The sequence below is a fragment of the Diadema setosum genome, chromosome 14 (genome assembly GCF_964275005.1).
Source record: "Diadema setosum chromosome 14, eeDiaSeto1, whole genome shotgun sequence".
NCBI classification, from domain to species: Eukaryota; Metazoa; Echinodermata; class Echinoidea; order Diadematoida; family Diadematidae; genus Diadema; species Diadema setosum.
The window spans coordinates 619,679-632,288 of NC_092698.1; the positions used below are offsets into that span (position 1 = coordinate 619,679).

The following is a 12,610-nucleotide window of genomic DNA, read 5'->3' on the forward strand; positions in this document are numbered from 1 at the left end:
AAAGGGAAGGTAAACCCAAAAAGCAATGTGGATTGAGTGAAAGCAGCAACATTAGTAGAACACATCAATGAAAGTTTGAGGAAAATCGGACAATCGATGCAAAAGTTATGAATTTTTAAAGTTTTGGTGTTGAAACCGCTGGATGAGGAGACTACTAGAGGATATGACGTGTGAGTGGACAAAAATACAAAGAAAATATAAAGGAAATTCAACAAAAATTCACTTTTCTAGAATTATGAAAGAGCAATGGACCAACCTCTTTCAGAAAGCAGGGGGAATAATTGCTACCCCTAACATATGTCAATATCAAGTTGATGGAATTTGTAATTTTCATGAAAAATGGATTTTTGTAGAATTTTCTTTATATTTTCTTGGTATTGTTGTCCACTCATACGTCATAACCTCTAGTAGTCTCCTCGTCCAGCGGTTCCAACACCAACACTTTAAAAATTCATAACTTTTGCATCGATTGTCCGATTTTCTTCAAACTTTCACTGATGTGTTCTACTAATGTTGCTGCTTTCACTCAATCCACATTGCTCTTGGGGTTTATCTTCCCTTTATAGCATGCAGTGGGTACTGCGTAATCATTCAAATTCATGAAATTCTTCCGTCGAGATGCTTTCATTAGGCGTTTTCACATCAGCCCGATAAAAATCCAAGCTCGAAATATTTTCCGCCATTGCGAATTAGAGCGCTATTTCATTTCTTATTCACATCAGCCCGAAGAGCGAGTAGCCCGAATAGTTAGAAATTTTAAAATAGCTAATTCGACAGCTGAGTATGTGCAAACAGCATCAGTAAGTTGTGTGCCCTCTCAAAAATTCCTCATGATTTGTGTGCAGTGTGTCTCCATCGATCGGGTCACACACGCTAGGCATGATAGGATTCATCGCGCTAATTTCTCGAGTCGTTTTCACATAGCGCGCTACTATCCCGCTATTTCAGAAATTTCCCGAGTTGAAGACGAGAAATTTTCTCGCTCAGGCGATACAATTAGCGCGCTAATTTGTGTTCACATTATCAAATAGCGCGCTATTCCGCTATCGGGAAAATTTCCCAAGTCAGAAAATAGCGCGATATTTCGAAACATCGGGCTGATGTGAAAACGCCTATTGCAACTGATTGACAAATTGCCCTGCAATGAAAGCATCTCGACGGAAGAATTTCATGAATTTGAAGAATTCTCTTTGTCGTCATCATAATTAATACGTCTGTTTTTTCTTCTTTTTTCTCTCCTAGACCCCGTTTACAGTGCGGGGCTGGGCCGAGCCGCGGCCGAGCCGCGGCCGAGCCCAGCCTCAATTGCGAGGCCGGGCCCCGCAATTTTGTCCGTTTACACTGCCGGGCTCGGCCGCGCTTTTGATTCAAACCTTTCAATATGTTGTCGTAGTGGCGCTCTGCTTGTAAACAAATGCAATTTGGTATTGTCTGGTTTTCAGACCCTTTGCCAAATGAATTCCGTGGCGACGAAGTCGCCGTTCGGGCAAAGGCCTTTGCCGATTGAAGGAAAAATCCTTTGCAGGACAAAACCACCTTAAACTATACTAGTTTTCGACGTTGAGGGGGTTAATATCCTGAACAGCGAAATAGTACAGGCAGAGGGTTTGGAAGCCAGACTAAAATTGGCCGCGCATTTGGCCCAGTTTACGTTTACACTGAGAAAAGGCCGGGCTCGGCCGCGGCTCGGCCGCGGCCGAGACCACCTCCAGAGCAAGGCCAAATGCGAGGCCAATTTTGGCCTCGCAGTTGGCCTTTTGCGCGTTTACACTGAAGCGGGGCTGGGCCGAGCCGCGGCCGAGCCTCGCACTGTAAACGGGGTCCTACACTTCTGGGCAATTCCGCGGTAACGGAATTACACATCAGAGAATTTTGGCTCATATTCTTTCACCCTGTATACTGGATTGATTACTTTGCCTTCTCTTGATACATTTAAAAGATGCAGAGGTACTCACACTGTCACCCCAAATACAAATTTGTTAAATGTTCTCACTTGGTTGGTTACAAAGGAGGTCTATGTGCGATGGTAGCGGAATTACCAGAAAATGGAGTCACAACTTTAACTCTGACTTTGGGAGTTGTTTCTCTGAAATCTATAACACATACACTATAGGTTGTTGTCTGATTTCATCTTTGATTGTGTCAACTTCAATTTAGTTGTATTGATTTTCAAATATTTCATCACATTTTTCCAGCAGCAGGCTTTTTCCCTGTAAAGTCAGTGGTAACGGAATTACACAAATGGTAACGGAATTACGCCTTCTGAAATACACTGGAAAAAATACACATTCTTGGTACTCATGTATTCTGAAATGTCTTGATAAAGATTGTTTATGCCTTTAGCTATAATATAACCACTAAATAAGTACTCTCTAGCCTTTGACCTTGAACTGCTACAAGTGTATAGGTGCCAAATGAGTTTTTATTGTCAAAAAAAAACATAAAATGTTCATGCTAACGAATTAATTTGAAGTTGTAACTATGTCAGTCAAGATCTCGTAACTTGTAAGTACCACATCCATCAAAATTTGTCTACTTTCAAGTTAAGAATTTCACTCTCTGCAAGTAAATGACATCTATACATGGTAACGGAATTACGCTAGAATAGCCCTACACAAGTACAATTCTATAAATCCAGTCAACAATACTCAAATTTTCTTGTATTTCTTTTGTTGATATCATGCAAGACAGATTTCTCTGTTTTCTTCTTCCTAAATATGCCAATAACTGATAACATGTGTGAATTGCTTACAAGTATTGTACATAAATATTATGGGCACATGTACAAGAAGATTATAAAAAAAAACTGTCCGGATTGACACTGAATTTAAATCTAAATCATTAAGTGCCAATTTACAGTGCAAGAGCACAGTGTGCAGCCCCATCATTGAACACAATGTTTAATATTAAGGATGAACACAAAGGATGCTTGAAACTTTTAATTTGTTAAGTGAAGAGATGCAGTTGTGGTTCAATGACAAATATAAGAAATTACAGTTCAATCATATATTGAAAAGAAAATTTTCTTATATGATTATGGTACTGTACCAGTGCTCAATCATTATTATTTGTATGTTGTAGCTTATATTAATCACTAAAAACTTGTGACATTTTACTAATAGCTGAAGTTGCTGCATGGTATATAATGTATAGTGCATAATTTGATCATTCCCTTACAGTGTAAGTCCTACTTAAGCCCACCAAAATAAAATGAACTAAACTAAAATGAAATAGAATACAGCAAAATAACTTGAACAACTAAAACTTTTTGAACCAGTAGAGTGAGTCCACCAAATTCTGTTAATTCATAGAAAGGTAAGAGGGCCTCTTTTATCCATCTGCAGCTCACTGTGTTAGAGTCAGATTAATCAACCTGTGAATTATGTTAGTATTTACTTCTGACCACACAAACTTTCCAAATGACGTCTTCAGAAACATGACAGTGATTTGATCATTGACTGTAATCTTGTCTTGGCCTACAAATTTCCTACAAGTTTCCTGTCTCTGTCTTTCTTCTTTGACTTTGTCTATTTTCTCATCCTGGGTGTTGCCATATATTTACTCAGAAGAAATGTGCATCTTCTCTTTTGCAGTAAGTTGTATTTTGACTGCCTGGAAGCAAATGATAAAATACACTGTAATGGCACTTGTATGAAAGGAAACTCGATTGTATAGCAAATGGTTACATGAAGAGTAAAGGTAGAAGCAGAAGCCCATTGACTTTAATATTTAAAATCTTCTTAGGATGGGAAAGTATAGGCCTAAATGTTTTATTTTAGAGCTGTATCACAATTACTGACTGGGTAAATGTTCATCACAAATGGTGTTTTTGTCTTTATTCATTTTAAAAAGAAAGGATTAAAGAACAAATTTCAAAGGGTAACAGATGTCCTGTATCAAATGGGCATGAAAATCAAAATACATATCTCTGTGGAGGAAAGATCTAAGAAACAGATGAAATAGAAAATAGAAAATAGTCATACACTTACCATTAAAGATAAAGGACTTGAGGATGAAAACAGGACATGTTCAATAAAAGGTCAGACTATCGACGTGGTGATAATAAAGCCTTTAGCATACAGAAAGATCAAAAGCGTCACATTCTGTGGGCATCCCGTGTCAAATAATGACTTCTATCACATTGTGTATGATCCTTCTCTTGAATTCTTGATCTTTCCTCACAAAAATTATCCTGTTTATTTCTCTCTGTCAGTAGCAGTGCTCTTTTTTCCTTTTAAAGAAATTTTATGTCCTTCCTCTTGATCTTTCTAACCTTTGTTCAATTTATGCTGCATCACACCCATTCAATAGTCCCTCATCACTATACTTACTGTATAATAGATTTTGTATGAAACCATGAGACTTTTTAACAAGAAAATATACATTGATATCTCAGAATTCAGTATGATTTTTAACATTTGAGAATGAGTATATGTAGCAAACCTTATAAAGTTATCAGTTAGCACAGTCTCCATGTAGTTCTTGTACATGAAAAAAGGTGAAAGAAGGGAGGAGACTTTCAGGACAAGAAGTCTTGTCAAGCATGTACTCTGATGTCAGGACTCACTGTCAGAGGCATCCAGCTATGCTGAGTCATGTCAGTGTATCATACCATACATATATTTCAACTTTCACTGCTTTACTGCCAATCACTAACACTGTTAAGCTCAAGGATAATGCCCTGAAGCTATTTCATGAACAGTTCACATACATATTGGCACGAAAGTAGGTTATGTCATTCTCTTCCATATTAGATGTGCGTAGTATATGTGCGTGTAATTCCGTTACCATGTAATTCCGTTACCGCAATTACAGAAGGACTAAAGGAGGTATTTCACAAAATGTTTTGTGAGTTTTCAGGGAGTCACATGAAGAGAAAAAATTTACAAGGGGAGAAAAAATCAGTGATTAGTTTGTTCAGGAGAAAACTTTTTTCAATTTTATGGTAACGGAATTACGTCAATTTGTCAGTAGATTTTGAAAATATCTCAAAAAATATCATAATGAGAGTGACTGAATGCTTCATTAAATGTGATTGTTGAAGCATAGGAAGAAAGATGTGGAAGTATGGATAAAGCAGAGAGATATTGAAGTTGTTTCATTTTAAATTTTCATTTAATATTGTAAAATTTAAGATAAATACAATAAATAGTCTTCCAACTTTAAAAGTGTGTACAACAAAAACGAGGAAAGTAGATTGGAAAAGGGTTTTTTGTTTCCGTAAATACAACAATCCGTCAGTACGGGAAACTTAAATTTCTGAGCATTTACTTAACTTTGAATTTTGCTGTTTTTGCCCTTCCCATACGGAATTGCCCTTCTTCCTCTTCCTTTTCTTCTCCTTAACTCTAAAATCAACTGCTTTGCTAGGCAGTCCAGTCTAACACTGTTCTTTCGTCAATCGGTGATAAGATATATATAAAAATGTTTTCACGCAATTCTGTTCATCTTAATAAAGATAGAAATACATGTTTCAGCACAAAATATCGCATATTTTAATTTGTTTGTGTATACGTATCTTTTGCTCGTGGTTATGTATCAGTACTTGTTGTACTTGACATGATAATATAATGTCCAACAGTATTTGAAAGACCATTTTGATGGTCGAATTTTACGTATCTTCATAACAAAGATTCAGACAACTATAATCGCCTGAGACCTTCGCGACAAATCAGCACAGAAATTCATAAAAACTATTTATGATTCAAAGTATAAGAATTCATGGAGTAGAATTTGTGTGCACAAGTGGATGGAATAATTGCCTATAAGGCCCTCAGATGGAAAGAACATTTCATGTATATCATGACATGCATTAAATACATTAGACGACGGTTTATTACAAGGCAATGTGAAGGTCTAAATCCATGTTTCTTCCTTGGTTGCTTGGTAAAAACATTTCGACTAAACAAACTGCGTGAATTCTTAGGACGAAAGGTGCAGGAAGAAAGAATTATCGTTATCGGAATCTGTAATAATAGGAAAGTATCAGGAAATCCTCGCACATTTAAAGGAGAATTAACCCCAAATATGCAAGTGGATTGAGTGAATGCAGCAATGAAGAACTCATCAGTGAAATTTTGAGGAAAATCGGACAATCAGTTGTGTGATGTCATGATCCGTAGTAGTCTTCTGATCCACCGGTCTCATCACCAAAATTTCAAAAATTCATAACTTTTGAACGGATTGTCCGATTTTCCTCAAATTTTCAGTGATGTATTCTACTATATACTATTACTTCATTCACTTAATCAACATGTATTTGGGGGTTAATTCCCCTTTAATAGGAGAGATAGTCGTCTTGCGAAGTAACTCGAATGAAAGAATACGCAGAGTGCGAATACACTACAACATTATTGTCAAGATGTTTATACTGTATATTAATGTTCAATGTCATCTAAACGCACAACTCTTGTCAGTCTGTCAGTCCATAAATGGCCTTTAATGAATGTCGTTCTATAAATCACTCCTGAATGAATATTAACAATAGGACAGAAATTTGACGTACAAAGATGGAAAGCAGACACCGACAGCGAGGACCCGGTCACCATATTATTGTAATCATAGACTTTACGACGCAATAAACGTTTATTGGATAATATTAGATTATCATCCACATCATTAAGACATCATCTCGGGGCTGACTAGACTACCACCAGCAGATCGGACATTCCTTGTTGGTGACTTCTTTCTTTTTCTCTCACATGTTACATTGTATATTGTATCTCTCGTGCCATGGTCTCAGACTGCATCAAACGATAATGAATATCTACCTGTACAAGAATGGAGGGATTTACCAGTTTACTGCAGAAGCGATAAAATCTGATATTTTGCCTCAATGACAACTGCCGGTGTGGAACCCTGGCTGAGCAGCTCCTTACACTTTTGGCTTTTTAAGAACGATTAAAAATGCATTGCTGTGTCAGTGCATAAATCATATTGTTGGCTAAGAAGGTGTACTCTTTGCTTTGGTTAGGCATAATTGAATCCAAAAAGTCATGGTTGAAATATACATCAGCATAAAAATCCACGCCAAAGCCTATCTGGTCTATAAGCACAGCAGAAAATAAAAAAAGTCTTCACTGTCATTAAAATTGAGACTGAAAGTCACGTTCGATGGTAAATGTATTTCCGGTAGAAGGAGAGATCGTTCCAATTCTTTAACTGAGTGGTTACGTAACATTCGCAATGACTCTACAGACATATACATGTACACTACGTCAATGCAGATTATGCTAGAACTCAAAGAAAAACCAGTAATTGGAAAACGTGACGCATACGATATAGCTCACGACGTCTTCATAATATGGTTGGCTGTCTACACCACTAGCCAACAATACTGCATAAAATATGCACATGGTATAATTATTCAGTGATGGTTCTGAATGGCTGGTGCTGGACAAAGAATCGGAATCTTACATGTAAGTATATAAATGTAAAATACGAGCCGCCATCAATGAACACTCAAATTAATTCCTGGGTTTATCCTTGGTCGCAATCAGGGCAATGAAGCTGTGAATTACATACGAGTTTGATGATTGTGATGGCTGCCATCATGTGAGTATGCACATTGTATTCAGCCGTATAAGACGTTATACAATATATTTTTACATGTTGTGCTCTAGTTTTGGAATTGGCGACAACCCGTGCATATTTCTGTTCTATTTAACCCCACTATCAATATGCTTCCCTAAAGACAGTCACATATCAGACACAAGGAGTGGAAAAAGTTTCGTATACAAAAGTACATCAGACATGCAATGTAGCATTGAAGAAAAATAGCAAATTTTCACGAAACAATGGCACTGGATACAAGATTCAGGTGAAATCATAAGTGGTGATAGCAGTTTTACACAACAAATTATTTAGAAAATCATGTCTGTTGGTCCATAATATTAGCAACAATACATTTACAATCATACTTGCTATGCTATTGAAAAGTACCAAACGTGACATGATTCTATGTATTTTGTTCAACTTTATTTTCTGGGGGCATTTCATGAAGCATTTTGTCCGACAAAGTTGTTGGACAAATTTGCTCTCGGCTAATCAGATGCAAGGATTTCAGCAGCTTGCAACAGTTTATCAGAAAAATATCCGACTAAACTGCTTCATGAAATGCCCCCCTGAAATGAAATTATGTTCGAATCACTGCCTGAGTATTAAATATGAAGACTTGTTGGATAATGATTGTAACCTGTATCGCTGATGCGTGAAAGCATGTACAACTTTACAATTTTATTATTTTCGCATATTTTGTCTAATTCGCATGAAATCTGTACCCTGCTACCCATCCTCACTCGTTTTTGTTTTGTTTTTTTTTTTGTTTTTTTTTTGTTTTATAGTCGACTTGGAACATGTGTGTTCACTGATACACGCCTGTAGTGGTGCGTGCACGATACGACAAGTATTGTATGAATATAGACGTCCAAGGCCTGCAAATATACAGAAAAATGGAGGTTCAACGTTCTATTGCAGAATCTATCTACAAATGCAATAATCCAACGCAGTCTCTAGTGGCCAATCTGTGTTGGCTGAGTGGCCACTTGACATGGGTCTGTCATTCGGATATACCTAACTCCCAATGTTCCGATGAATGGCTACATCTCAGCCGTCAACGTTTCAATAATGAATTGCTTATAATCACACCCTGGGGATGCTGCGGCTCTGTCATTATGGACTCACACCAGACCCACAAAGCCATCTCATCCATAATCATATATATATATATATGTATATATTTGTTGCTGCAATAGGCCTATATATTTAAAAACCTTACAATTATTTACAACACATTTCTCTGGACAGGAAATTAGAGAAACAGTTTATTGCTAAACAACACGCCATATTACGGTCCTGAATGGTAGGCCTCTAAAATCACATGAATATCTCCATTAGTGTAAGAACAGTATATTGTCCAGGAGCACACATTTTACTATCAAAATGTTTCACAAATGCGTTTGATTTTTTCATCATCAGAAATTGTGGATATATGGGACTAGGGCAGTACTGAAAAGATTATGGAGTTTGTTTATCAACATTGTGGTCTTAAGATTGTAACCTATAGACAATGTTTAAGTAACAGAGGAGCAGTAATTAAGCCTCTTTCTAAAATACACAGTCTTCGTTATAGATCTGCTCGTTTTGGGGTGCTTTGTTTTACGTTAATGTCTGTTTCAGCCATAACTGTACTTAACATTAGTTGATTTATGCACCAACATAGCAATGTACTTGACTCATTACATAACCCACTGAATCTTCTTTTCTTATTATTTTGGAAGCCCCCGAATTGCCGACATACAAAGTTACGGTGTTTTAAAACCGAATACTATACGCACTAAAAAAAAAAACGGAAGTTGGCCAAAGTTCTCTCCTGTTAAGTATACTAGCAGGTGATGTGAGACAGGAAAGAGTAGGCCTACAAGAAGAATATTCTATCCATTTCATTTTCGGACTATTTTGTACATACTTTGTAGGCCTATAAGGATATCAAGTTTTCATTATGCCATTGGATTATCTTCGTCACATCATGTTCATGTCATGATCTTTTTTTCTTTTCTTTTCTTTTCTTTTCTTTTCTTTTCTTTTTTTTTTTTTGTTTTGGCTGGTGGACGATAACTTACCCTACACTTTATTTTCAGGTGCATGTAATGCACTCTTTCAGATGTAGAATATATATATATATATATATATATATATATATATAATATATATATATTGTCAAACGGAGTATGCCTTCGGGTGGGTGGTATATATGACTTAGATCCTATACGTCATCATGATAAGGGATTCCGGATGACATGGAGAGGCAGTAGTGTCAAATCAATGTGCTTACAGATTACAAAACTGTGCCGATTCGATATTGATCATACTATTCATTTAAAAATGAGCTATAATCGCAACTGATCAAATGAAAAACGGGGATATGAAATGTCATCACTCATTACATCAAAGATTGGATACGACTTCTGCTCGTTCATTTCAGCCAAGAGGATGAGGTAGGATGGGTTTCCGTTTGTGGATACAATGTAAGATTGATGGTACAGAGATCCACACACACTGGAATGGCGATGGCTTTAAAAGCGCATCTTCATCGGTATGTTTAGCAAATTACGTGTCAATTCAAATTCAATTTCGGTTTGATAGAAACAAAATACCCATCAAAAGTCTAAAGACTAAACCATACTACAAACTGACAAGTGAAACTTGTAATAAGCCTTCTTCTCAAAATATCCGATGCACCACTCTTCTATTAACTCCTGATACGAGAAACTGTTGAAAACACATGTATGTATCACACAACTCAACGCTTTTTGTAGAATGAGAAAATGATCATCCAGATAGAAACACTCTCAGTACAACAGACGAAACAAAAATGACTTGTTAGACTAAAGCATGATAGAAATCCAATACACAATGCACGCAGATACATGACAATACATGTTTCTTACGCGATCATTGCAGTCTCTCATGCCTGAAATGAATTCTGCACCAGAGGCGTCTGGCCTCCGTCTGTTTTGAACGGGAATAGATTTTATTCAGTGATGGAACAAACACAAAGTTAAGTGTGTTATGCAACAAAGTGGCTGGCAAACATTGTCTACACCTGTACTGTACACATGTACACCCGTCTCAAACGCCGTAAAGCATTGTTACACTGTTTGAACAAACCATAGGTAAATACTTACAAATCGCACAACGCAACGAGTTGGGCGCTGCCGTAATTCACCGATAGTCCAGCCATCAGGCAAACGAACAGAACGATCTTTTTCCCCATGTTTCCCGTACCCTGGCAGCACGAACCCATGGACAAAAGTTCAGTTGTCATATCCTAAATTCAATTCCAGTGTAATAAATGGTGGAAATTCACCAGTGTGGACAGATGGCACGCGATGTTTTCAAAGACGGTCTATTGGTGGTTGACGAGTGAAAAGGCGGGTAACAAACAAGCAAGCTCTCTACTTCCAGGGCCCGATGTCGAGGCGAAAATGTTATGTTCAAAGCAGATAAACACCATGCTATTTCAGAGCAATTCTAGTAATGTTCTCATTGATTGTCTGTTTGCAGCCACAGCCTGCAGTCAAAAAGTGGTTTATAATCTATATAGAGAGAGAGAGGTACGTAATTACGATTCTCTTCAGTCACACGCCAATAACACACCGCAAAGCCGCTCTGACAGAAGGCATAACAAAGGGGGCTGGCCAGACCGTCGCATTGCTTTCTATCCGTTTTCCGTCAGACGTACTTTCCAGACGAGTAATCCCATCAAAATGTGCGCACCCCGTGTAGCAGTGCTATTTCATCGATTTCCATTCACAAATAATATGTGAAGGGGTGATGACGGTCGTGGTGAAATGATAAGCTAGCATGACTTAGTACCTGATAACGTTATTGTCTGCGTCCTACAGCGAACATGAATGAGTCACAGTAATGCGGGGAAGGCAGGTGTACGTACCGCCACGACCCAGTGCAGTGTGTTATCAGGAGTGGTGTTCATTCATTCGACTGACGCGAAGATGAAGATCAGAGGAAAACAAACCCATGCGGAGTGCAGGTACCGTGTACTGTTATAAACATTAGAGGGCGTGATGCATTGGGTAAAGCTGGAATTCCTTCCCTTCGCAGGTCTGATAACGCCATCAACCATTGTGTGATGCTTAGTGCGTACGATGAATGGGTTTCCTGGAAAGGCGGCTGATAAATATCACCTGACGATAACTACAAGAGTGACCGAAGCTGACCCTATCCGGTCACTTAACATCGGTGGTCATCAGAAGAGGTCGACTGCACTGAAAGTACACTGAATTGAAATCCAATCCTCAGTTTTTTCGCCTCTTTTTATAGTATTATGATTGTTACAATAATAATGTTAATGTCGATAATAATCTTAGAATGATATTCATCAGTGTTAAGATTATATTTGTTACTTGACATCATAACTATTATAACTGTCGTAATTTTCCCATCTTTACCATCCTTAACGTAACTACAAATAGTGTATTGCTGTTCAGTAGTTGTTGCATTCAAATTAAGATCTTTCGTGATTTCAGCATTTAGTTGTTCATTGCTACGCTTCGGAGCTCTCAAATTCATTTGGAAATTAGGTAGCTCTAAACCCCCTTTGTGAATTGAACTTGAACTTTATTCTGTTTCATTTTAAAAATATAACGTTTGTACAATAACAAACTTACTGAAGACAGTGAGCGATTACACAGACATTCATTACAGAACACAATATGTGATATCTTAAAATGAAACATGTAAACCATAAAAGACCAGAGGTCTTGTCAGGGTAGTTCCCAACAAAATAAAAAAAGAAGGTGAAACATTATTGTTTTACGATCACAACATACAAATTGTAAAACAAATGAAAATATTACAAAAACATATAAAAAAATACATTTTAGTTAGAGAATTAGAGAATGTAAGTTATAGTGATTAGTCATAAACCCATGGAGAAAAAAAAAGACCACAAAATTATTTATAATCATTGTGTATTCCATAATGGAAAATCTAACATGTCTGACGATTATCTTTTAAGATTCTTCGTAAAGATATCAGAGGTGGGAGAATTTGTAACAGAGTCTGCTAAAGAATTCCATATTGAGGGTCA

General features: G+C 37.2%; 1 protein-coding gene across 1 annotated transcript in view; it reads right to left on the reverse strand.

Moving 5' to 3' along the window:
* LOC140237812 (uncharacterized) overlaps positions 1-11,213 on the reverse strand; it is a 40,818-nt gene extending 29,605 nt beyond the window's left edge. Inside the window, exon 1 of the mRNA XM_072317741.1 lies at positions 10,686-11,213. Within this exon, the coding sequence (XP_072173842.1) occupies positions 10,686-10,825 (140 nt within the window). The 5' untranslated portion in view covers positions 10,826-11,213. The remainder of the gene's footprint in view (positions 1-10,685) is intronic.
* Positions 11,214-12,610: the final 1,397 nt, after the last annotated feature.